Source organism: Pelophylax lessonae, assembly GCF_965119305.1.
Source record: "Pelophylax lessonae genome assembly, chromosome: 3".
Classification (NCBI taxonomy): Eukaryota; Metazoa; Chordata; class Amphibia; order Anura; family Ranidae; genus Pelophylax; species Pelophylax lessonae.
In genome coordinates, this window is record NC_138770.1 from 264,036,742 (window position 1) to 264,063,518 (window position 26,777).

A 26,777-nucleotide genomic window follows, 5' to 3' on the forward strand; every position below is an offset into this window, starting at 1 on the left:
GAATTTCTTGGTATCATCACTGGCATGTAACATTTAGAAATAAATAGGTCATAGGACCAATTTGTCAATGGCCTTAGAGTGATTTTAAACTCCCAGTATTTGTACTTTTAGCAGCTGGTTGCTGCTGTGGGACCACACCTCTCCTTGCATCCGCAATCCCCCATAGAAAAAAAAAAAAACGCGCTCCCGCTCAGGAGATACCTGGGAGTAATATTATTCCTAATCGCACCCCCACACGCTGGAAATCGCAGCACAGTTTCCCACACTGGGCACTGCACTATTTGGTTTCCCTGTTGCCACATTTTCTGAAAAGGTGCAGGGACTTTTCCCTTGCATTCAGTGAATACAGTAGCGCATTCAAATGAATCAGTTGCTGTGCACAAGCAAACACAGCTGCGAGAAAACTGCATACAAGTGAACTAAGCCTTACTGAGTATGCAGCTTCTTTATGTTTTAACCTTTTACTATGTTCCTGTTTAAAGTTCACCTTTTGTAAAAATAACAAATGCACATGCCGAGTCCCACGTCTGTGTCAATGGACACAGCTGTGGGACTCCAGGCGAGCCTGCATGGGTGCCCCCATAGAAAGCAGCTTTCCATGGAGGCACCCGATGAAGAGGAGGGGCCTGGAGCGCCAGTGGGGGACCCCAAAAGAAGATTGGGGCTGTTCGGTGCAAGACCATTGCACTGAGCAGGTAAGTATAGGCATGTTTGTTTTTATAAAAAAATAAAATAAATTGAAGGTTTGATATCACTTTAAATTATGTAGTGCAAGGGTCTGCCTAATTGGATATAATTGAAAGTTGTTTAGTTTTGACCTCACGTTATATGGTTTTTGGTAAATCTAAAGGAAAATTGTACAAGAGAATTTCACATGTATGGCAAAAGAGAAGTTTACTGGGGAACGTGTATTATTTTTTGTGCTGTAAATCAATCAGAAACAACTGACTGTGGTTAGTCAAGTTCAGGTTAAACTTTTCACTAGCTGTATTCAGAATGTGAATGTGTCTTTTTTTTTGCTCTACTGACTTGGGTGGATTTTCACTCTCTTCAGAGACAGAAACCAGGCAAGATTATAGTGCTATACTGGTGACAACTGTAAAATCTAACAAGTGTCCTCACTTTCTGTCCCTGATACATAGGGGTTAATTTACTAAACTTTGTAAGTGGAGTTGCACTCTGCAAGGGAATTTGCTCCAGAGCTTAGTAAATGGGTTGAAGCTTCACTTTGCAAATAACACCCAATCATATGCAAGGAAAAAATAAAATAAAAAAACATAAAATTTTTGCTTTTACATGATTGGATAATGTAAGTCAGCAGATCCCTTAATCTAATAGGGTCTGAAGCAAATTCCCTTTTAAATTGCAAGTTTTTTTGAAAAGTTGATGGCTGCGCTGGACTGAACTGCTCGATAGAGGGTCTGTGGGTGGGTGCTAGGTGAGAGAGGGCCACTTGGGGAAATTAACTCCCAATCAATCTGGCCCGACTGGATGAAAAAAGGCAAGGGACCCTTGTTAAGGGGTCTGGGCTGCTACCTTACGATACAGCCTAGTGGTTGTTTCCAAAATTTCTAGTGGTAGTCGGTTAAAGGAGCGCCCCAAAATCAGCAATAGGAATCCCACTTAGATCAAAAGATTGTTGTTTTATTGGTATCAGAACATGATAAAGCCCAACGCGTTTTGGAGGAACAGAGACTCCCCCCTTCTTCAGGGCTATTGCAACGAAATTAAAACACATACAAAAAAAAAATATATAGTAACTTGTATATACAACATGATATGCATATATTAAGATATTGATAAAAAGTCTATATAAATCAGACAATTGCATAAAAAAATCTGACAAATGCATGGAGAAAGAAAAATACAATAAGAAGCAAACAATTAAAAAAAAAAAAACACGATATTTAAAATGTTTTTTTTTTTTTTAATTTGTGGTGAATCCTGTTGCTAATGATTGGGAAAGAAAGAAAGAGAAAGAAAGAGAGAAAAGAAAGAAAGAAAGAAAGAGAGAAAAGAAAGAAAGAAAGAAAGAAAGAGAGAAAAGAAAGAAAGAAAGAGAGAAAAGAAAGAAAGAAAGAAAGAGAGAAAAGAAAGAAAGAAAGAAAGAGAGAAAAGAAAGAAAGAAAGAAAGAAAGAAAAGAAAGAGAGAAAAGAAAGAGAGAAAAGAAAGAGAGAAAAGAAAGAGAGAAAAGAAAGAGAGAAAAGAAAGAAAGGACAGTCTGGGAGAAAAGCTGATCAGAAATGATTAAAATATGTTAATATTACACAGGGATAGAAATCCCTAGTAACAAGCAGCTCAATCTAATAGGGGAAAAAGAGAGCCAACCCAACGGGCTGGATTAAACTATCATGATAGACTTCAAAGCAGTACTGACCCTAAATGTGGCCATTCAGATCTGCAACCGACTTTCAAATTGCAACGGCAGTTGCAAAGTGCACAGTCTATTTGTTTTAAGTAAATCAACCCCAAAGTCTCCACAGCAGTGACATAGAAAGCAATTACAGCAGGTCATGAATTGTATTGTGCCCCCTCTACCCAAGACCAGATAAAACCTGTCTGGAGTTCCACCCATGAAGTATACATATTTTTAGACATCAGTGGAGGGATTCTCTTAGGCTGCACATACATGGATTGAAATTCAGCTGGTCCCTCCTGAACTTTGATCAATGCATTGGCACCCTAGTTGTACAGAAATTGATCTACAGATGGACTTCTATACAAACAGCTTGTCTGGTTTTTCCCAAACGATCAGTGCGAGTGATTTCCCCCATCCCCACATTTGAGGTGGGATTACCTCTGCCGGTTGAAAAAAAAAAAAAAAAAGGAAGAAGAATCTATGAGTTGCCTTACATACGCTTATAAAAGCTTTGACTTTCTTGTGCTCTGTGTAGCTGCTGAATCATACAATTTTCTGCTTACCAAGCTCTTTTATGTCAACAGCTGTCAATTCACAGTTGTTAAGGTTTATATAGTGAATATCTGCTTTCTTTCCAAACTTTTCCATAAAATGTTTCACTTTCCACCATCCAGTGCTGTCTGAATCCTCTTCTGTGAAATAAAAAAAAAAAAAAAAAAAAAAAAAAAAAAAAAGCAATTATGTAAATAAATGTATGATATAAAATGAAATGGCCAATCATTCTATTAGGGATCTTTTACACCAGTCTGGTCTGCTGTAGTGCATTACGGATGCAACGGATGCATGTTAGGTTGCGCATAAATGTGCCTTGTGTTAGGGCAGCCCATCACAACACAATGGACCAAAAATCATGCATTCAGTATTGTAGGCAGCATATCACACTGCACATTAATTTGCGTCTCAGCAAGGTACATGGGGGTACTAACCCTCAAGTAAAACATGTTGCGGTAACAAACGCATTACTCCAAAGTAAAATCGTTGACATAGTGATAACCATTGTTTAATGTCACATTTGGCACCTTTCGAGAGGAGGGGAGTTGGTACCTGGTTTCCAGCTGATTTCGCTGTGGCGAAGTCACCCGGAAGTTCGGCCCCCTTCCCCAGCCACCGAGCCATTAAAGCGCAGCATGCTTTGCGCAGTAGGGAACCGGCAGCATTTGCACAGTATTTGTAGCTGCTGGCTTTTATTTTTTTCTGAAGTAGCCTGGAGCTCCTTTTTTAATTCAATGTGAAGCCAAACTTTTTTTAGTTTTGGAAAGAGAAGGGGTATAACTTCAGTTGGGGTGCTATTGATATCTGCATCCCTTCTGGAGAGAGTGTCACCCTCGCTGTTGATCCTGGTGACCATTGTCTCTTGTACAGAAAGATATGGGAAAGAAAAATATTTTCGAACTGTCACAGCAACAAAAGGTAAGAGAAAATTTCCAACGAGACACCTACTCTGGTCACTACATGTCTAATAGGGGATATCCCCTCACTTTGGAGAGAACTCCTCTTACCTCCTGTACTTTTTCTAAGACAGAAACCCAAGGGAGATATCTCTGACAGGTAAAAGACAGCAACAAAAATATGAGGTCATAAGCATTCCCTTCTCTATCAAGAACAAAAGGTGTAGGCAACATTCACTTAGTAATAAAAAACTTTTTTAAATTTAGTTTTAGTAAATTTTATTTTTTTTGCCATCTGTGTCCTATTGGGGAGATTTCCCTTCACTTCCTGTTCCATAGCCAAAACAGGAAGTGAGAGGAAATCTCTCCAAAGTGAGGGAATTCCTGGGCGTCACCAGGCTCACCAAAACTAGTGTCCCCATTAGAAGATTTCCCCTCTATTACTGTTCTGGTGTCAGCCCAAAATTTCACTTTCGATGATAACAGTAAACAGGACAAAGAGAGAGGTTGAATTTCCCTAAACGGACACAGAGAGCAATAAAAAGCCGGTATGTGTTCTAAACCTTCCTCACGCTATCAAAAACTAAAAAAGGAAGTTTTGCCTTTAGTTATGCTTTGAGCAAGTCAATCTTTTGTGACAAGGCATCACAGTATGGGAATCCATCCACATTCTAATCCTCCACTCGCACAGGGGTTCACCAGCACCACCGATGTACAAAGCCTAGGAGGAATGCTAACCACACCAGAGCCACAGAAAAATGTATATTGTAGAGTAGCCCCTGAAGATGTGCATGCGCGTGAAATGCTTTAGGAGGAGCTATGTGCTGACGTCACACCACCGCTTCTGTTTTTGGACCCAGCAGCCATCTTAGTAAGTGAATATCCCCACATGATAGATTTATACACTGCTATACCTCTAAACTTTGGTGTATGGATTTACAGTGGTACTAAACACAACAGTAAAATCAGTGTGTATATGCAGTAAAGTATGCTTTGTATACTCACTGAGGAACCTAAGGGGTTATTTCTTTGCATTGTGTAAACAGGCTGTTTGATCCTGTCTCCTCTGATCCTCCACTTTCTGCGAGACTCCCCAATATATCTCCTGATAGTACAGATACTAGCGGACAAGCTGCACATGCTTAGTTTGGTGTGTATTGCAAGAGATTTGGGTCAATCAGCACTGTCCAGACAGAGGGTCAGGGGTCCTGCAGCCTTTAAAGGATCAAAGGACAATCATGGGAGAATGAAAGCTCCTTCTACAAGCTTTACCAGACACTGATGGAAGTCACAAGACTGCTATATACTGCTAATGAGAAAGGTATTTAGCAGTTTATATTTACTTAAATAATTGCATTTCCATGTTCTGTGTATTGTTCTAGACCAGATATAGTGAATGCAGAGTCCTGGGTTTAGTAACACTTTAATGGATGGATAGAAGCTAATTTTATAAATAAATTCCACTGAGAATCCGCTGAGAGACTGAGCCAGCCCCCCAGCTCAGCACTCCAGTGAGCACTGGAGGAGGAGAGCAGAGAGCTTGAGATTGACAGTCACCAGCTCTCTGCCCATGGAACAACGACATCTGAGTTATAAGCAGTCTTCGATCGTTCAGTTCTCAGTCTTCGATCTGGGGGAGACAGAGGCTGCATTGGACTAATGCTGCATTCATCTAGGGGAATATGATTTTTTATTCTTTTGGTTAACTCATACTTTTCTTTTAATTCAATCACTGTTGGGGGCACCATTGTGTCCGAATGATTGGATGTCAGGGTATCTTCCAGATGCTCGTTAGAATGTTTAAACATCTTCAACAGCACAGAGAAAGTCCAGTGTAATGTGACTAACTACTACTAGCTATACCATGACCTGGATCGCAGACAACCTAGAGTGCAGTGGCACACCATTTTAATTATTGAAAACGTATACCTTGTTGGGTGTTTTTTTTTATGCGATTTGATTAAAAAAATGTTTTCTCTGGCAGTTTCTCACCTTCTGTAGGACCAGAAACCACGTTCTCTGACTTTTGATCTTCAGATATAGATTTATGGTCAAGTTCCTTTTCATTCTTCTCATTATCTGTCTTTGCTGCATCCTTATCAAATGCTCTGAATAAACTCTTCACCTGGAATATACTGCTTTTTCCTTTGTCTGACTTTTTCCTTTGTATCTGGCTGAAGATCAGATCAAATGGAGACTTTTTTGGTCCTTCTGCCTGCTTCTTCTCTGAACCTGGTTTGTGTAAAGAAAAGAATGGACACTCCACATGTTCACCTTTACATTTAATAACACTGTATATAGCGTTACCTTATGGTTTTCTTATCTGTACAGCAATGATAAAGAGGAGCAGAGAGCCTCAAAGCAACGATAACAAAAAAGCCCTATAATTTAGAGTACTGCAGTTATTTATTTAGGAAGCAAACTCCCATTAATCAACAGGTTCTGGTGCAGGTGGTATGTCAGTAACTTTATGCCTGCACCCATGGAATATTTAGTGGTCATGATTTTACGATAATCTGATCGTTAATACAGAGCTTTCAAGAGCCGATAACGACAGTTCACCTGATATTATCCCATCGGACAAGCACAAACATTTTTCTCATATGATATCAGATCGTACGATTTTCATTAAGGCCCGTACACACGTACCGATCGTCGGCATACAAACGTCGGTCGACGAAGGATCTGCCGATTGTACGCGTGTTAGTATGGTGCCTCCGACAGATGTCTGCGCACAATCCGCGGACAAAAGTCTTTCGTGCAAACATGAAAATATTTGTATGCCGACACCAGAACGGACGATTGTTCGCCTGTCAGTACACAATTCGGCCGACAGACCGCAGATTTGCAAGACTGGGCATGCTCAGAAAATAGAAAACACAGGGAAAGTTAACCATTACATGACATCACTTCTGCAGTCGGCGGACAAAATTCTTGTGCTGTCCTTGTGCTGTCTTTGCACTTTTCAGCAGACACCGACATCCCGGGGAGAAAAGAGGAACATTTGTAAGCCGACCATCGGTACGTGTGTACGGGGCTTTAAATCAATAAAGTTGTCGTTTGAAAATACAAGTACACAACAGATTACATCACTTCTGAATTTTTATTCTATTTTCCTAACTAAAGTTACGAGAGTTTTCCTAACCTTAGTAAACTCTTCATTTTCGACATGAAATTAGCATGGAAAAAAGAAACGGATGTTCATTCCTCCGATAATTTCATCATGTGTACCAGGCATTAGAGGCGTTAGAGGAATTTTGTTGCAAACATAGGTCAGCTTTGGGACATTCCCTTAACCGCTTGCAGACCGTATACTGTACATATACGGTGGCAAGGCGGCTCTCCTGCGCTGGATCATGTACCTAACATAGAAACATAGAAACATAGAATGTGTCGGCAGATAAGAACCATTTGGCCCATCTAGTCTGCCCAATATATCTGAATCCTATGAATAGTCCCTGGCCCTATCTTATATGAAGGATAGCCTTATGCCTATCCCATGCATGCTTAAACTCCTTCACTGTATTTGCAGCTACCACTTCTGCAGGAAGGTTATTCCATGCATCCACTACTCTCTCAGTAAAGTAATACTTCCTCATATTACTTTTAAACCTTTGCCCCTCTAATTTAAAACTGTGTCCTCTTGTGGTAGTTTTTCTTCTTTTAAATATGCTCTCCTCCTTTACCGAGTTGATTCCCTTTATGTATTTAAAAGTTTCTATCATATCCCCTCTGTCTCTTCTTTCTTCCAAGCTATACATGTTAAGGTCCTTTAACCTTTCCTGGTAAGTTTTTTCCTGCAATCCATGTACTAGTTTAGTAGCTCTTCTCTGAACTCTCTCTAGAGTATCTATATCCTTCTGGAGATATGGCCTCCAGTACTGCGCACAATACTCCAAGTGAGGTCTCACCAGTGTTCTGTACAGCGGCATAAGCACTTCTCTCTTTCTACTGTTTATACCTCTCCCTATACATCCAAGCATTCTGCTGGCATTTCGTGCTGCTCTATTACATTTTCTTCCCACCTTTAAGTCTTCTGAAATAATTACTCCTAAATCCCTTTCCTCAGATACTGAGGTCAGGACTGTGTCAAATATTCTATATTCTGCCCTTGGGTTTTTACGTCCCAGGTGCATTATCTTGCACTTATCCACATTACGTGATCCAGCTCTTTGGGTTTGGGGGCATCCGATAATCTCATCGTGTGTAAAAGGCATTAGAGGGGTTAGAGGAATTTTGTTGAGAACATGGGTCAGCTTTGAGACATCTCCTTAACCGCTTGCCGACTGTATAATGTACATATACGGTGACAAGGTGGCTCTCCTGTGCTGGACACGGATCTATAGTTCAGGCACCTTCCACAGTTTAGTAAAACACCAGCTAGGTACACATTTAACCCTTTGATCCCCCCTGATGTTAACCCCTTTCCAGCCAGTGTCATAAGTACAGTGACAGTGCAAATATTTTAGAACTGATCACTGTATTAGCGTCACTGGTCCCCAAAAAGTGTCAGTGTCCCGACTGTCCGCTGCAATATCACAGTCCTGCTATAAGTCGCTGATTGCCGTCATTACTAGCAAACAAAATAAATAAAAATATCCCATAGTTTGCAGATGCTTTAACTTTTTTGCCCAAACTAGTCAATATACCCTTTTTGGGATTTTTACCAAAAATATGTAGCAGAATACATATTGGCCTAAATTGATAAGGAAATTCGATTTAAATTTTTTTTTTTTTTTTATTGTATAGGTTTTATAGCAGAAAAATGTTTTTTTCTCAAAATTGGTCTTTTTTTTGCTAATAGCACAAAAAATAAAAACTGCAGAGGTGATCAAATACCACCAAAAGAAAGTTCTATTTGTGCGAAGAAAAAGGACATAAATTTTATTTGGGTGAGACCACTCAATTGTCAGTTAAAGTAACACAGTGCCGTATCACAAAAAATGGCCTGGTCATGAAGGTAGGTAAAACTTCTGGAGCTGAAGTGGTTAAGCTCTGATTTTTTTTTTTTTTTCATTCTAGCAGTGTATATTCTGACTTTTTTAAGTCAGAATATACACTGCTAGAACAAAAAAATATTATATATATATATATATATATATATATATATATATATATATAAATAAAAAGAGCTTAACCACTTCAGCTTGTATATATTCAGATCCCCCTATATTACTCTGTAATAGTAAATAAGCATCGCTAGGCTGTTATGGTCATCTACACAAAACGCAAACTAGGTCCTTGCTTGATTACTAATGACATGTACAATGTGCACCAATACCACATACAAAAAGTGTAAAGTTGTTTGCTCGAAAGTGTCTCCCATTCAACAAACACAATTCCTTTAACGTCCATGTAAATGCAGCCTTATGGTCAATTGAGCAATCTACATCCTCATATTTCCTCTTCCCTTACTTTTAATAATGAAACAATGTGATTAATAGGCAAAAGAAAACAAAATCTGAAGACAAAAAATAGGAACAAAATATTTATTTTGTAGCAAGACCCATTTTTAACCTTTTTAAAATATAGCTCTGCATCTCTACAGCTTTCTACACAATCCTCAATTCAGAAACGAAATGTTACTACCACTCCCTAAATCCATTCTCAGCATTATCAAGATTAAAGACACAATACCCCAGTAATCTGAACAGACTGTGCATATGTTAACATACCTTTAATGTCCATGTTTCCGTCTACTTTTTGAGAATTCCGTAGTCCAATACGCTGGGGTGGCAGTTGAATTCTTTTCAGAACTGTTTTAGGCTACTGTTATAAGTGGGTTTCTGTCGTTTCCTGCAGAGTTTTCATGTTTGTAAGTGAGAGAAAGTAGTTTGTAATCACAAACTGAATGCTCTTGCATAAACCATGTTGCATTCCTGCTCGCAAGGTTGTACTGCTATGAAAAGGGAAGATAATGTAGCCAAACCAGCTCCTCTGCTCTGAACAGTCATGCCTACAATAACAGAGGAAGCAGTATAGCTGTGCAATGCTCAACTACCCAGGAAATGTGCAGCAGGTGGACTTTGATTTGGAAACTCCTTAAGGACTGGGTTGCCAGGAAAAAAATCATGTAATAGATTTGAAAGGTTTAGTCAGAGAATAGCACAAGTTACAGATTGAGAAAGAAAAACATCTTACCCTGTATGCTTTATGCTGCCAATTGACATACCCATTCTACGTGACTCAAGGTAAAGAACATAAATGGAAGTTATCAATTTGTTGGATGTTTTTGTTAGATTTCCTGACAAATGATGACATTTAGGAAAATTGTTGATGTTAACCATACCAACAAGTCAGAAAAAAATGCCACTTTCCAACTTAAAATAGAGATATTATTTATAAAAAGGCAAATGTTAACATTTACTTTAAGGCTGGGTTCACACTGATGCGAATTAGATGCGGGTTTCTCTGCATCCAATTCGAATGACAGGAAAGTGTGACTGGCTCTCAATGGAGCCAGTTCATACACATTCGGGACAGCCACGTAGCGCACTGGAAAAGGGTCCTGTGCGTCTTTGGCTCCGTTTCAGGTCTGAATACAGGCAAAAATTCGAACCTGGTTCACACACGTGAACAGGGACGCACCAGGCTCTAGGCACGAACCCGTGGCAGCATTCGTTTGAACCCAGTCTAATTGATGGAAGCTAAATGTGTGTATTACAATATAAGAGTTCCTGGTCATAAAAAAAAAAAATGTAAATAGCAAGCAATCAAACTTTTTCTTGATATTTCTGGGCAGCGGCATGAAAACCAAAATTAGAATTTGCTTAGATTAAATAATTTATTATTTAGAAGTCTTTTTCCTACATAGCTGTCCACTAAACTGTATTCACAAACTGAGCTGTTTAGTCTTTTGAGCGAGGTGAACAGTTATATGAGCTATTCTTCTATAGGCTGCTCACTTTCCAGGGAATGTTCCCCTAGCTTAGTGAATGAGGTGAAGCTCCGCTAACTACCATCATTCAATCATGTGCAAACAGAAATACTGTTCTTTATTTCCTTGCCAATGATTGGGTACATTATAATCACATTTATTAAGCTAGGTAAAAGTTCCCCTTGCAAAGAGAACAGCCTATTTGTTTTTAGTAAATTAACCCCATAGTATTCTCTAAAGGAGGTTATTGTTATCAATAAAATGCACATATTTGTTTTTTCTGTGTAAACCACCATTCTTAGCCCTCAACTAACAGAGATGATCTTTGACACAGGTACCTGTATAGCTGGGTAACCCAATCCCCCAGATGAACCAAACTGCTTAGTCCAACACCAAGATAGAGAAAGTTGTTTTAGATAAAGAGAGTTGATACCTCTGTAGGTATGTTAGGTCAGGTTTTTATTTCTATTTGTCCGTGTTCCCATTAAGAGTTCCCTTTACTTACTGTCCTCCTGTCATCAAGAGTGGACATCTTTCAGGTTCTTACTGCTCTATAACAGTGACACCGTGTGTGATAGGGTGTCACAGAAAGTAAAGGACACTTTTCATGTTTGAACACAGAAATAAAAACCTAACAAAGGTTCTATATGGATCAAGATTCAGCTGGTTCAGCAGGAACCAGACAAATTTTGATCCATGTATGGGCAGGCTGGTTGTACACAAGGGAACCTATCAATCGACTTGTGTGAAACCAGCCTGTTGGAAAGTTTTCTCTTGATCTGCGCCGCCGGCTATAGCTGCTGATGAGTGTATTCTGATGGCAATGATGGGATGATGGGAAATCTCCCTGCTGTCACAATACAATAGTGCAGCGAGAGGATCCCCCATCCAAACACTCCAAGTAATTTTCTATCATTCAATATGCTGGCTGAATGAAAACAAAATCACTTGTGTATGGCAAGCCTAAGCCTTTTCTACTGTGTTGAAATGTAAAAACTGTCTGGAGTTGGGCCGTACATTGCTTATCTTTTAATAAATAAATCTGACAAGAGTCAGCAGTAACAGTAAAGCCTCATGCACACCGGACGTTTTTACAGCTGCTGTTTTAGGCTATAGACGTTTTTTCTGCAGCCAGTAAACTCCCCAGCATGTTATCCTATGTGTCCATGCACACATAGGCTGTTATCAGCAGTTTTTGGCAGGACCGTTTTCTGGCTGGAAAAAAACCCCAGAGCTAGTGGGTTTTGAGAGGAGTTTTTCAGCTGTAAAAAACAGTACAACTCTGATAAAAGCTTAAGAATGCTGAAAAATGCCCAAAAAAAAGCTGAAAAATGTGGCTATTCTGCGTTTATTAGCATTTTTGAGCCATAAGCATTAGTGGGAGAATAGTTTTGCTAAAAAACTCTACTGCAAAAAAGCTAAAAAAAAAACTCATTCTACAGCTACAGCTTTCTACTGGCATTTTGATAATGTCCAGTGTAAATGAGGCCTAAATGTTTTTATAAATTCAGCAGAAATTATACATATTCTATTTCTGTTACTTTGAAAGACTTCTAATGGCAATTATATTTCTCATGCACTACCCCGTTCAAACAAATGCTCAAATTATGTTCATATCACTGAAACTTTGATTTTCCTTCCTACAAGGTGCATCTGTAATATGTTTAAAGCGTAAGTAAACCCACCAATTTAACAGTTTCAAAAACAGTTATATTCCCAGGATGTCGGGAAGGCTAACTGTCACATTTGCTTGTGCTCTCAACCAATCTGTTAAACCATCCAATGGCTGGTGTCATAACCGATCACATGTACAGCATCATGGCAGTTGAAGATCAAACAGAGGCCAAGATGGCAGCTTCCTTGGCTGAAAACAATAGAAGGGTTTACTTCCAGTTTAAGTGCGAATTCACACATAGTGTGGTGACAAGCATTTTACTGCATTGTAAAATGCCTGTCACTGCAAGAACATACAGAAATCAATTGTTTTTTGTGTGTCCCAGTCTTACTGCAACTCAGCCCCAGCTGCCCTGCGGCGTGCTGTACAGAACTGCATTTCATTATAAAGCAGTGAAGCGCATCGTACTCCTATACAACGACATAAATTAAGTGTACTTTTTGTACACTTCAAATAAAGTTTGTACAATAAAAAAAGGGAGCTGTGAGTGATGTGCTGAATCACGCACCACACTGCCCCAAACCATCCAGAACACACAGCTGCTGAAGGGATAAAGCGCTGCAGAAACTCTAGTGTGAATTTAGCCTAAAGGACATCTAGCAAGAACTACAATAAAATAGCACAATCCAAATGGGAATGTGGAATTCTTATATTGTGGACTTGTTAAAAATATGGGCTATTTAATACTATTATACAGGATTCATAGCGCAGCGCTGTGCAGTTTGAGGGCAGACAGTACAATTACAATACAATTCAATATAAGTGGAATCAGAGGGCCCTACTCGTTAGAACCTACAATCTAGGAGGAATGGTCAAGTGATACAAAAGGTAATAACTGTGGGGGATTGGCTGATAGAGAAAAAAAGGTACAGGTGTTAGGTGTGGGCAGGATAGGCTTCTCTGAAAAAAAAAAAAAGTTTTCAGGGATCCCCTAAAAGTGGATGGAGTTTGAGATAGTCAGACAGATTTGGGTAGGGAATTCCAAAGGATGGGAGAGGCTCAGGAGGTGTCCTGGAGATGAGCATGGGAGGAGGTGAAATGAGAACTAGAGAGCAGGGGGTCTTGGAAGGAACGAAGAGAATGATTTGGTTGGTATTCTGAGACTAGGTTAGTGATGTAGTTGGGGGCCAAGTTGGGGATGGCTTTTTAAGGTATTGTTAGTATTTTGAATTTAATTTGTTCGGTAAGTGGCAGCCAATGGAGGGATTGGTAGAGAGGACTCGCAAACGCTAAGCGGTTTGTAAGGTGGATGAGTCTGGCAACAGCATTCATGATGGACTGAATAGGGGTTAGCCTGTTTAAAGGTAAGCCAATGAGGAGGGAGTTGCAGTAGTTGAGGTGAGAGATAACCAGGGAGAGTATTAAGAGTGTGGTATTTGTGGTGTCCTTGGTTAGGAAGGAGCATATTTTGGAAATGTTGCTGGGGTTGATGCGGCAAGCTTTGGAAAGTGGTTGAATGTGGGGCTGAAAAGAGAGTTCAGAGGCCAGGATTACACCAAGCACCCTGGTATGTGGGGACAGGTTGATGGTTGTGCCATTGATCTTGACAGAAAAGTCAGGGGAAGGGGCACGTGGGGGTGGAAATATTAAGAGCTCAGTTTTGGACAGGTTGAGTTTGAGGAAGTGGTGTGACATCCAGACTGATATGTCAGTTAGTAATTGAGTGATGCGTGAGGAGAGTGATGTTGTGAACTGAGGGGTAGAGAGATAGATTTGGGTCTCGTCAGCAGAGAAATTATATTGAAAGCCATGGGAGACTATCAGTTGACCCAGGGAGGAGGTGTAGATTGTGAATAGCAGAGGTCCAAGACAAGAGCCTTGGGAAACGGAAGAGGAAAGGATGAGTAGAATTGTAAGTGACACTGAAGGTGCGGTGGGATAGGTAGGATGGTAGCCAACGAAGAGCACAGTCACGGAGACCAAAGAAGTGGAGTTTTTTGACGAAGACAGGGTGGTCAACCGTATCAAAGGCAGCCAAAAGGTCCAAAAATAGGAGTACAGAGTAGGGTTTATTGTTTTTTGCTGTTAGTAAGTCATTTGTGAGTTTTAGGAGAGCAGTTTCTATGAAGTGTTGAGGGCGAAATCCAGACTGAAGGGGATCAAGAAGTAAGGTGTTCACTCAGTTGGTTGTAGACCAGGTGTTCAATGAGTTTGGAGAAAAAGGGGAGCAAGGAGAGGAGGCATTGGTTGTTAAGATTTGTGGGGTCCAAGGAAGGTTTTTTAAGTATGGGGTGAAAAGTGCATGTTTTACAGAGTTGGGGAATATGCCAGAAGAGAGGGAGAGATTGAAGATGTGGGTTAGACAGTGTAGGATAGAGTCAGAGGGTAACCACAGTATTTGAAAGGGAACTGGGTCCAGGGGACAGGTTGCAAGGTGGACGTTGAAAATAAGTTTGGCAACCTTGTCTATAGTAGCAGGGTTGAATAAGGGAAGTGTTGATTGTACCTGTGGACATGGGGTGTTAAATGGGGGGGGGGGGAAATCTGTAGAGTGGAGATTTCATCACAAATTGAATCAATCTTATTTTTGAAGTGATTGGAGATCTCCTGGGCAGTAAATGAGTTAATTGGCGGAGGCCGAAGTAGAGACTTAAAGGTAGAGAAGAGTTGACAGGACTGGATGAGAAGGTGTTAATGAGAGTGATAAAATAGGCCTGCTTGGCAGTGAGGAGGCAAGAATTGTTTTTTTGGAGGGCAGATTTTTATTAGTTGAAGTCTTTGTGAGACTATGTGCGTCTATGTTTTTGGAGATTTCTGGTGTCATCCGTTTGCCAAGGGCCTGATTCTGTGTAGTGAGCGGGGCAAGCTCATCCAGGGTGAGGAACAGGGATCTATTGTAGACAGAATTGGCTAGATTAGGGCAGGACAGGGATGAGACTTTGTCACAGATGTAGTCAGTAGCAGAATAGAGAAGAGAAGGGTTTAACTGGCAAAAGTTTCTATGGGAAAATAGTGAAACTAATAAGGTGGTGGTGATCAGAGAGAGGAAAAGGTTTGATGGAGAGGTTGCACAGGGTCCATAGGTAGGAGAATACAAGGTCGGGGTGTTACTATCAGAGTGAGTAGAAGCCTGTACCCATTGCTTCAGGTCAAATAAAGAGGTTAGACTTAGAAGTTTAGAAGTAGCAGGAGAGTTAGTATTAACAGGGATGTTGAAGTCACCGAGAATGATTGTGAGGATTTAAGAAAAGAGAAAGTAGGGTAGTCAGGCAAAGAAGTCATTAACCACTTTCAGACCGGAGGATTTTCCCCCTTAATGACCAGGCCCTATTTTGCGATTCGGCTCTTTTTTTTTTTAACGGATAATTGCGCGGTCATGCGACGCTGTACCTAAATAAAATTGACGTCCTTTTTTTCCCACAAATAGAGCTTTCTTTTGGTGATATTTGATCAACTGTGCGATTTTTATTTTTTTGCGCTAGTAACAAAAAAGAGCGACAATTTTGCAAAAAAAAAAAAAACAATATATTTCACATTCTGCTATAAAACATTCCCAAAATTTAAAATCAAAATGTTTTAACATTTTAGGCCAGTTTGTTTTCTGCTACATATTTTTGGTAAAAAAAAAAAAAAAATCACAATAAGCGTATTTTAAATGGTTTGCGCGAAAGTTATCGCGTTTACTAACTACAGGAAAGATTTATGTCATTGTTTTTTTTTTTTTTAACTAGTAATATCGGCTATCTGCAATTTTTTTGCGGGACTGCGACATTGCGGCAGACAGATCGGACCCCTAACTGACATTTTTGACACTTTTGGGGGTATCGGTGACATTACTACAGTAATCAGTGCTAAAAATATGCACTGTTACTGTAATAATGACACTGGCAGGACAGGGGTTAACATTGTTGGTGATCAAGGGGTTAAATGTAAGCCTAGGGGAGTAATTCTAACTGTGGGGGGGTTGGGCTTGTGAGATGAACACAGAGACATGCGATCATATATAGCATTATCGTGGAAGTAACCTAAGAAGGTCCATTTCCAGAAGAGAAGTCTACTGGATTTACGAAATGAAATGTTTCAGACCTTTAGGCCACAACATAGAGTGGGATATAAATTCATACATTAATAATAGATAAGTAGACATACAAATCTTTTTCCTCTCCCCCTCCACCCATATGTATCTACTCTTGATATTCTGATTAAGTTCCATTGATTTGCTGAGGATTGTATGGCAATCAACATTTCCATTAGAAGTATCATGCATCTCCCAACCCATAGGCATTCCTTATGGTGCCGTAAATGGGGAGGTAGGTTGTTTAACCTTTTAGATGCATGACCGTAAAATCTGGAATGTTGTATTTTTCTATGCAGTCCTCTTCATACTTATAATCGTTTTTAACACTCATAATAAAGTTTTACATTTTATAACATTTTAATAATTTTAAAATGTATTTTTAGTATTGTTTTATAAAACAAGCTATTTAAATTTTTTTTGATTCACGCAGGGGATTAGATAATAATTTTTAAATTTGTAATCATGTTTTTATTGCTTGTTTACATCCTATATATTTATACCCTGTGGGATAACCACAATAGGGTTAAACTAAGGTGTACGAGGCAAGGTACTTCCGATGTCAAAGTTCATACAAGGTTTGATCTGTTGGCTAATATATGCAAAAAAGTTCAAAATGTGGGAATATGGAGACTTGGAATTAAGTTCGCCAAACTATAAAGGATCAAGATGGTTTTTCTTTTGAAAATAAGTGTAATAATAGCGGCGACATTCTCTGTCCCACATCCGGTTTTAAACATGAATGACACCGGAAGTAAAAAAGCCGACATACACAAAAGGGCAAGAGTGACGGCGCAGACTTCCCTCCTGTCTCAGTGGAAGCCTATTGAGGAGAAACGCCGCGTCAGAAGTAGGAGGAGCCGAGCCGCCACTCTACACACTGCTGGTATTGTACTGCAGACAATCCGCGGATACTGATCGTCACAGGCACTTTCGTTGGAAGATTGTTGTAAGTGTATTTCATCTTTCACAATAAATTTTACTTGGGGATAATGCACTATTTGTGGCCTCCCTTGCTTTTCTCCCATATGTGGAATTGCTGTGGATGGTAAACCGAGTACAAGTGCCAGGAGAAACTTTCCCATTACTCCAGTACAGGAAGAAAGAAATGTTTTGAAATGCTCTTCATTTCTTTACATCTGGTAAGGAGCTGTCTGAACTCTTGGTGAAGGGAATATTGATTCACCCTAAGTTCTTGAGGTGTTATCAGAAGTTTCTTGAAAACGATCATTTATATGCCCTTTCTATCTTTTATTCTGGTAAGTGGGAAACTGTCACACCTTGTCGAAATCACTTCATCACCAGCTTATTTTCGTCACATTTTTACATCACTATTTCCTTTGGAAAGAGATTGAGTTTGTTCAGCACTCATTTTGGACATTTTTATGTGTTGTCAAGTTGTTGTTCAGCACGTGTATGAACATTCAGCCATTTTTCGTTTAATAATTATATTCACTTGGTGGATAATAATTTACTGTTCCTTTTTGTTTATATGTATATATGTTTATATTTATATGAACATCAGAACACATTGTAGCATACCAATTAATTTTCACAAATATATAGCATTATCACATGGGCTCTGTGATCATCCGAGGGAGAAGGACGGACGGCTGTGTTTACATCAGCCGGCCGTCCTTCTCTCTCAGCGGGGAGAGATCGAGAGTGTCAGGTGGCAATCGGAGCCACCTGACAGACGCGCCAGCTTCCACGCTGACGATTGGGGGCGGGAGCGCTCCGCCGGCGGGGCGCGCACTTGCCCCCTAGCTCCTCCCAGGCAAATGACGTACCGATACCTGGTTTTGCCTGGGAGAGCCAGCTTGCCGACGTGTGTATATATACAGTATATGGTCGGCAAGTGGTTAGGAAAGTTGATACTGGTCCAGGGGGCCGGTAGGCCACAGCAATTCTTAAGGAAATTAGGGAAAATAGACGTATACAGTGAGCTTCAAATAATGAGAAGGAGGAGAATGAATAACCTGGAAGGCGCTGTGTGGGGATAGGAAGATTCCACTCTACCTCCCTTGCATCTATTACGTCGAGGGAAGTGAGTCCACAGAATGCCACCATGGAAGAGGAAAGCAGGAGAAGCAGTGTCAGATGCATGAAGCCAGGTTTCGGTGACAACAAGTAGATTAAAGGAGTTAGTGACAAAGAGGTCATGAACAGAGATGAGTTTGTTGCAGACAGAGCGGGCATTCCAGACGGCACAGGAGAAGAAGAGGCTGGTCTTTGGAAGAAGAGGAATAGAAACTAAATTGTGTGGATTGTGGCTGCTGCCAGAGGGTACTGTGTGATGGGTGCGCTGGGTATAGTTAAATAAAGGAGGCCCAGGGTTTGGGAATATATATCTCCAGAATTTAGGAGAAGCAGGAGGATTGGGGGGGGGGGGGGTAATATGAGAGTGTGATTAATATGAGAAGACATGCCTACTTCCAAATTGAGCCCCTTCTCTGGCTCTTACATCTACTTGGTAAAGTTTTGTAAAAGTATGAACTGAAGACCAGGTAGCTTTGCAAATCTGAGCCATAGATTCCTGATGATGCACTGCCTATGAAGCACTTACCTTCCTGGTAGACTGAGCTTTTAACCTAAAGGGTGGAACCTTACCCTTTAAGCCATATGCCTGAACAATCACTTGACAAATCCACTCGGAAATAGTGGAACTAGTTGCTGCTTGGCCTTTCTTAGGCCCTTCTGGCAGGATAAAGAAAGCATCAGTACAACGAATTAGTGCTGACATTTTTAAATAGACTTTAACGGCTTGTACTACATCAAGAGAATGCAACAATTTCTCCTCCTGGTTTAGATAAAAACCGGAAACTACCTTAGGCAAAAAGGCCGGTTGAGGCTGTAAGACCACTCTGTCCTGATGAAGGATCAAAAATGGCTCTTTGCAAGAAAGAGCCACCGATTCAGACACCCTTCTGGCCGAGGTTATGGCAACCAAAAAGACCAATTTCCCTATCAAGAGAACCAAGGGAATATGCCTGATCAGCTCAAAGGAATGCCACTGTAACACAGAGAGCACTAAATTTAAGCCCCAAGGACATAGGGGTGGCTTGACTGGCGGAACCTGCCCGTAATAATACTTAACACAAGTGCACATAGGGGAAAAACCTTGGCTCATCCTTTATCATCATGTGAGCACGTGCGATTCGCACACATCAGTGGGATCCCCGTGCATCATGCCAGGCGCGCTGTGCATGTTCTGCTCCCATGGGTAGTGTCCCCCCTGCATTGTTGCAGGTCGGGGGTGGTTGACACTGTTCTGCTTGCTAGTAGAGATGCATGGGTAAGGCAGTGGAGTATCCTCCTGATCCTATGGAGATCTAAAGTATTGGAAAAGAAAGAGGGGGGTTAAACCTGGCGCACAACTAGGGAAATGAGTGTCCAAAAACTTCCACAAGCTCCAATACAGACATATGCTACTTAAATGACACAGTAGCCTAAAGATATTAAATTGAATTAGAAGAGTCCATAAAAAGTCCATGTACATACGTCTCCATATGCTACACTCCGCAGGCTGCTCTGTAAGCAAGTAGAAGGGACTTGTGGCGAACTGTAAGAGGAAAAACAGGCGCGACACTAAGTGCAGTATATCTGGATAAACGTTTAATAGACCAAATAGAAAGGTACTCACAAACGATGATATAAAAACAGCATATCAGTGGTAAAGGAAATGGTAATCCCAGTGTCCAAATTCAGGATGGCACAAGCGGTCTCAAAGCGTCGGGCTGTAACGAGTGGAGGATCGATACTTCCCGTCTACTGGGGACACAGCGCTGGCCGCTCTGACGTCACTTCCGGGATACGTACTGGCGCCGGCGACGCGTTGTCGGAGCATGCGCTCCTTCCTCAGGCCTGAGGAAGGAGCGCATGCTCCGACAACGCGTCGCCGGCGCCAGTACGTATCCCGGAAGTGACGTCAGAGCGGCCAGCGCTGTGTCCCCAGTAGACGGGAAGTATCGATCCTCCACTCGTTACAGCCCGACGCTTTGAGACCGCTTGTGCCATCCTGAATTTGGACACTGGGATTACCATTTCCTTTACCACTGATATGCTGTTTTTATATCATCGTTTGTGAGTACCTTTCTATTTGGTCTATTAAACGTTTATCCAGATATACTGCACTTAGTGTGGCGCCTGTTTTTCCTCTTACAGATCTAAAGTATTGACTGTTGATGTATGTATATATATATATATATATATATGTATATATACAACTTTGTCCTCAATGTATTATTCATCACATTTGGTTTGTTATTGTTTCCTTTCATTTTTGAACAAGTGTTTCATTTGCTGTATATTTTTTGCCGCTGATCACATAGTCCGAGCTGGCCTTGGAAGGTGGGTGTGTTTTGGCTCGGGCTGGACAAGTGTCCTTGCCCCCCCCCCCTCTTCCATGTTCCTTCCCTGTCCCAGCATCCCCACTTTTCCTTCCCCTCCCTTTCCTTCTTGCTGCCCTTTCCGTCCTATTCTTCTCCCTTCCCTTCTCCCCTCCCCTTTGTCCCGCCCTTGGGGTTGGGGCGGAGCAGGAAGAGGTGGGGCCAGCTCCCATTTAGTCTTCGGCCGTTCGGCTTGTGATCTAGCAGCATTTTTTCTGGCTCTGAGGAAGGGGGCTCGCCCCTGAAACGCGTCAGCCTAGCCACAGCAGCCCCATGCGACCATCTGCATGTCCATTCGTCACAATTGGGACCTGGCTACCTTGGAGACTGTATATGCAATTTTTGATGTGTGTTGTATCACACCAGACTTGTGAGTACTTTGTACACTTTTTAATATTTTAATAAATGGTTTTATGGTAATGCACTAGGTCGGTGCGCCCCTCTTTTTCTTTTTTGTCTTTTCTACCAGTGGTTCTGGATACCCTTGATCCTGAAGGGGGCAGCAAGACCAAACAGCTCTCTCTATATCTGAGTTTGTAGTGCACCTCTTTCTACTCCATCAGACAGCACTTGAGTGCAGGAGGTTTTTTTTTACTACTTTTAACCTAAAGGGTGGAACCTTACCCTTTAAGCCATATGCCTGAACAATCACTTGACAAATCCACTTGGAAATAGTGGAACTAGTTGCTGCTTGGCCTTTCTTAGGCCCTTCTGGCAGGATAAAGAAAGCATCAGTACAACGAATTAGTGCTGACAATTTTAAATAGACTTTAACGGCTTGTACTACATCAAGAGAATGCAACAATTTCTCCTCCTGGTTTAGATGAAAACCCGGAAACTACCTTAGGCAAAAAGGCCGGATGAGGCCGTAAGACCACTCTGTCCTGATAAAGGATCAAAAATGGCTCTTTGCAAGAAAGAGCCACCATTTCAGACACCCTTCTGGCCGAGGTAATGGCAACCAAAAAGACCAATTTCCCTATCAAGAGAACCAAGGGAATATGCCTGATCAGCAAAAAGGAATGCCACTGTAACACAGAGAGCACTAAATTTAAGCCCCAAGGACATAGGGGTGGCTTGACTGGCGGAACCTGCCCGTAATAATACTTAACACAAGTGCACATAGGGGAAAAACCTTGGCTCATCCTTTATCATCATGTGAGCACGTGCGATTCGCACACATCAGTCTTGTGCGCATAGACACTGTACAAATTAACCCCCCTCCCCCTCTTTCCCCTCTACTATACAGCAGCCCCCTAATCCCTACGAGGGAACTTCCATCAGGACACCCAATTCAAGTATAGTATATTCTTATATCTTCTCCAGTTGCAGCATATTCATATATGTAATCAAAAAATGTGCTGCGCTACAAAAGAAATCTCCCAACACACCCCTGATGATGTCATACCTTTGACGAAACCGGTCGGGTGAAGCCAATCGTGACCCTACCACGCCCCCAATAGCCGGCTACCAAGGATCTCCATACTGCAAGAGATGTTTGCTCGCTCTTAGCTGTTTTTCACATGCCTTGATGCTCTACTAAAAACGTGAGTGCACTGTTTGCTTTTACTTGGAATAAAAAATTTTAAAATGGAGTTACGCTATGTCCCTGCATATATTTTTATCTTTTGACTTTATGATGTGGATATCGTGTGTGAGTGCATTGAGAGACACCTTGTGGCTTATTGCGGTATTACCAACAAATTCCATTGCCTGGATATAGAGGATAGATGCTGTATCTGGATCCATAAGGAAATATCCAGTGACTATCCCTGGTTTTACACATAAGCTCGTTTTGGTCAGCTCATTAGGTTGAGAGACCATATAGCTCTGGTAAGCAGCCATCTTGTTTTTTGTATCTGGTGATCTGCACGTCGGGGTCTCCCCTATCTTCTTAAAAAGTGTCATCTGGTTTCAGCCTCTGGGACCTTTTTTTGGTTGATTTCTTCAGAACACCATTTTCACGTTCTAAAAGCTACGGACTTTATTGGGACTTAAAACACCCTTTTTTCTTCACACTGATAATTCATAATTTGTGTGCACATTTTTGCTTTTCATTTTAGATTGTATCATATATTAAGTATTTGATAGATCAGCACTTTTCCATTTATTTGGGGGATTTCTTTTGTAGCGCAGCACATTTTTTGATTGCATATTTTGTCGGTACTTCTATGTTTCCTTTGTGCAGCAGCTCACTATAATAATTGCCATCACATTTTCTTGATTAGCGCAGAAAATCCCACCACTTCATATTCATATATGTGTCCAATCTTAGCTTTTATCAGAATCACATTTTTCTCCCCCCTTCTTTTTTTTTTTCCTCTCTGGCCCCATCCACCCAGAGCGCTTTATTACCTAAATAGCATCTTGCATAACTGCCAATAATACTCCAAACAAGTGCACATAGAGTTAATCAGCCTCGGATGTTCAGCACTTATCTCTCACAGCTGTCACAATAGCTCCTCTCTGCTCCAAGCCACTCCCCCATCTCCCTGACAACTGATGACACTGGCTCCGAATCTAGCCATATTAGAGGGAGCTTCCTTTGGTCTCTAGACAATGCCTGATGAAGGGGCACGCTTGCCTCGAACGCTAGCACCACCTCGCTTCCACCGGATGTGATGAGGGAGAAGCTGTGACGCTGATAGGACACCAGGAAGTGCCAGAAGCCACTGACACAACCAGGACCCAGGGCTGTCTACACCTCTCCTGCCTCCCCTGCAGTGGATCGGATGACTTGCAGTAAAGCCTGCTTTCCTATCACTCATGTGAGTGCATTACCTTTTATGCCAATAAAGCATTGTTTTAATTAATACTACACCCAGGTGGCGCTGCTCTGTTCTCTCTCTTTTATTTATCTGAAAATGGGACTGTCCTGCTGCAAAACGCAGAAACTTCTGATGGAGCCAGAAAATTAGTACATTGAGGTATGCATCCTTGATATCTATGGAGGCCAGAAAATCTCCTATTCCTAGAGAGGCTACCACAGAGCGGATTTATTCAATGCGAAAAGACTGAATGGTCAAATACCGGTTCAGATCTAGAATGGGTCTTACCTTGCCATTTGTTTTTGTCACTGTAAAGAGGTTTGAGTAAAAACCAGTGAACCTTTCGCTGGTTGGAACCTCCACAATCACATCTTGTACCCACAAATGTTCCAGGGCCTGGAACAAGGACTTTCTTTTTACTGGGCAAACAGGGACATTTGAACCTAGAAACCAAGAAGGAGGAAACTCTCAGAGCTCTATCATGTAGCCTTCGGGCACCTGTGGACAAGACCCACCTGTCCTGCACCACTCCTCCCCAAGTTTCTGAGAACTGTAGGAGCCTTCCCCCCACCCGAACGAGTGGGGGGGGGGGGGGCGACCCTTCATAAGGCGAATTTGAAACCTGGTTTAACAGGCCTTTGGACCCAGGGTTTTTTCTAACCTTGACTTTGAGGTCTTCTAAACCCCGGACAGGTTAAATTCTTGTTCACAGAAGAAATAGAGGCATCTACTGAAGGCATACACCACTTCCTCTTGAATATCTCCTCCATAGGATAAAGCAAGGAGAATCTCTTTGGGGGCATGAACAACCTGTCAGGATGATCCCAATCCTCATACACCAGAGGTTCCAGCAGGGGGTGTAAAGGAAAAGCCTGGGGATTCTGCTGAGGGTGCAAAGAATCCAAAGAAGAAAAGGAGGCTTCTGACATTTCCAGAGGAGGTAATTTAAAACCAGTCTGCATTATTTTGGTGAGGGACTAAATCGGTATCCTCTGAGAGTGGGATCCTGAAAATGGTTCCTGAGTCTGAACCCTCTGAAGAGCACTCCTCAGCCTGATCCTCTTCCAAATCATCAACAGCTACCCGGTACATCTTCTGCCCTTTCTGGCTCTAAACCAGGGGTTCCTGCAAGACCCTGAGAGCCTAAAAACTCAAATGGATCCCTGCTAAGCCTGGGCACAGCAATCATTCCGGATATTTTACCTTTAAGGCTAGCCAAGGCAGATGCCAAGTCATCCTTAGTAACCTAGGTAGACACAGAGACATTAGAGGTAGCAACAATACCTGACAAGTGTAATGGCGGAAGGGGAAGATAGCACAACAGGAGCAAGGCTAGGATTTCCTAATCTGGATGGTGTAAAAGATGTTCCCTTCCTTGCTGCGCCCCCTCCACTTATTTTTCTAGAAGACACTGCTTTAATATAAGTAAGACCCAGAAAGAGAGGCTTTTGCACAATAAGGCAAACAGACCCTGTGATCCAGCATGCGCAGTTATCACAGAACACTACCATTCTATAGTGGTATTTGCAGCCTTGTCTAAGACCCCATAGACTCACGTGCCCTCAGTCCTAACCTGCTCTGTGTCCCCAGCAAGATTTGGCCTGAAGCTCCAGCAAACAGGTACGGCCAGTAACTCCACATGTTTTAACCGAGTCGGCACCACATGCTTGCTTGTGACGTCAGACGCACGCATGTATGATTGCCGTGCGTGAGCGTGGCCAGGGGAGGTACACCGCCTCCTTGTAAGACATCTGTGTGTGTGCGTGCGCACATTAAGAACATAGACCGAAAATCTCCTGTAGACGCAGATCGGAACAGACTAGTGACCTCTAGTGGCCAAACACGATACTGCCGCCACTGAAGAAATAGTGCAAATCTTCCCTGCAATCTCTTTTTTTTTTTTAAAAGATAGGGAAAGACAAAACTTACCAGTCCCGTAGCAGGATCCTTTAAAGGACCCAAACTTCACTCATCACGGCTGGCTTTGTCAGTCACTGGACCTTCAAGGACCGGGTCCCCTTTTTAATGCGGTTCACACCCTTGGACCTGTAAAGCACCCTGCTGGCAAACTCCTATAATAACCAGGGTTCTATTATCAGGGTCCAGCGCTCAGACAGGTGACATTACAGGCAAAACCTCAAATCTTCTTGGCTGAGGCTCAGGTACCACCATTTTAGCGCTTAGCCATCCAAATGGATCCGATCAAAACGCCCCTAAACTGGGACATCATTCTTAGGATTGAAGAACTTTAACAGCCATGACAACCACCTTCAAGACACTGGCAAAAAAACTGATGTTCTTCCTGTATGGGAGGGGTTATATGTCCTTTTAAACCACGTATCTTTGAAAAATGTCCACTGTCTCTAGCAACAGTAGTTGCCCAAGGCTAAAAGATCTTTACAAAGTGTCCTTATCAGAATAGAGGTACTCACCGAGGCCGAGATGCCGAGAGCGGTTCGCTGTTGCGACTAAGCGCACTCCGCCCCTCTGGAGGTGATACAGAGGGTGGATGGCACAAAGAGGCACAAGCTACCAGCAGGCAGGTAGAGCTTGTGTGGAGGTCCTGTAGAACTGAAGCAGAGACTGATCAGGATCCAGCAGAAGAAGTCCGGAGCAGGCTGAGGGTCAAACACAGGTAAGCAGACAATCCAGGTCACAGGCTGAGGGTCAAGGCACTGGAGATAGGAGACAAGACTAGGTCACAAGCAGAAGGTCAAGGCACAGGAGACTGAAGGTAAATCCAGGTCGCAGGCAGAGGGTCAAACACAGGTAAGCAAAAGCAAAGTCCGTAAAACAAGCCAAGGTCGGGTCCAGGAGAAGAGCAGAGGAGGTCAGGGTCAATCCGGGTCACAGCAGGTAAATGATCACACAGGAAACAGGAACTCAGATACAGGAAGCTGAAAGACAAACCAGCAATTCCACTGAGCACTTGCTCAGCTTTTATAGGCAGCCAGGAAGTCATGTGGAAGTCATGTGGTGCTTGTCATGTGATGACCAGTCTGCAGCTGAAGGTTTCTCTGACAGTCCTTTAGCAGGATGTCTCTGTGAACTAGGGGTTTATCCCCTCCACGTAGCAGCCCCTGGTTTTAACAGGAGAAGTTCTTTGTGGCAAAAGTTCTTTCTCCCAGGTGAAGAAACTGTAGCAGTTTCGTTGATCCCCATCTTCTTTGCAAGGATAGAAGGGAAGGGGGATTTGGGAACAGGGCTCCTATCCCTAACAGCAACTTTAGTATCAAAGAAACTCTT

At 42.0% G+C, this 26,777-nt stretch overlaps 1 protein-coding gene across 1 annotated transcript in view; it reads right to left on the minus strand.

Moving 5' to 3' along the window:
- The window catches only part of LRRC31 (leucine rich repeat containing 31), a 64,323-nt gene extending 54,518 nt beyond the window's left edge, over window positions 1–9,805 (minus strand). The window contains exons 1-3 of the mRNA XM_082249196.1: window positions 9,484–9,805; window positions 5,801–6,040; window positions 2,924–3,052 (exon numbers count right to left, since the gene is read on the minus strand). Coding sequence (XP_082105322.1) covers window positions 2,924–3,052; window positions 5,801–6,040; window positions 9,484–9,496 — 382 coding nt within the window. The 5' untranslated portion in view covers window positions 9,497–9,805. The remainder of the gene's footprint in view (window positions 1–2,923; window positions 3,053–5,800; window positions 6,041–9,483) is intronic.
- Window positions 9,806–26,777: the final 16,972 nt, after the last annotated feature.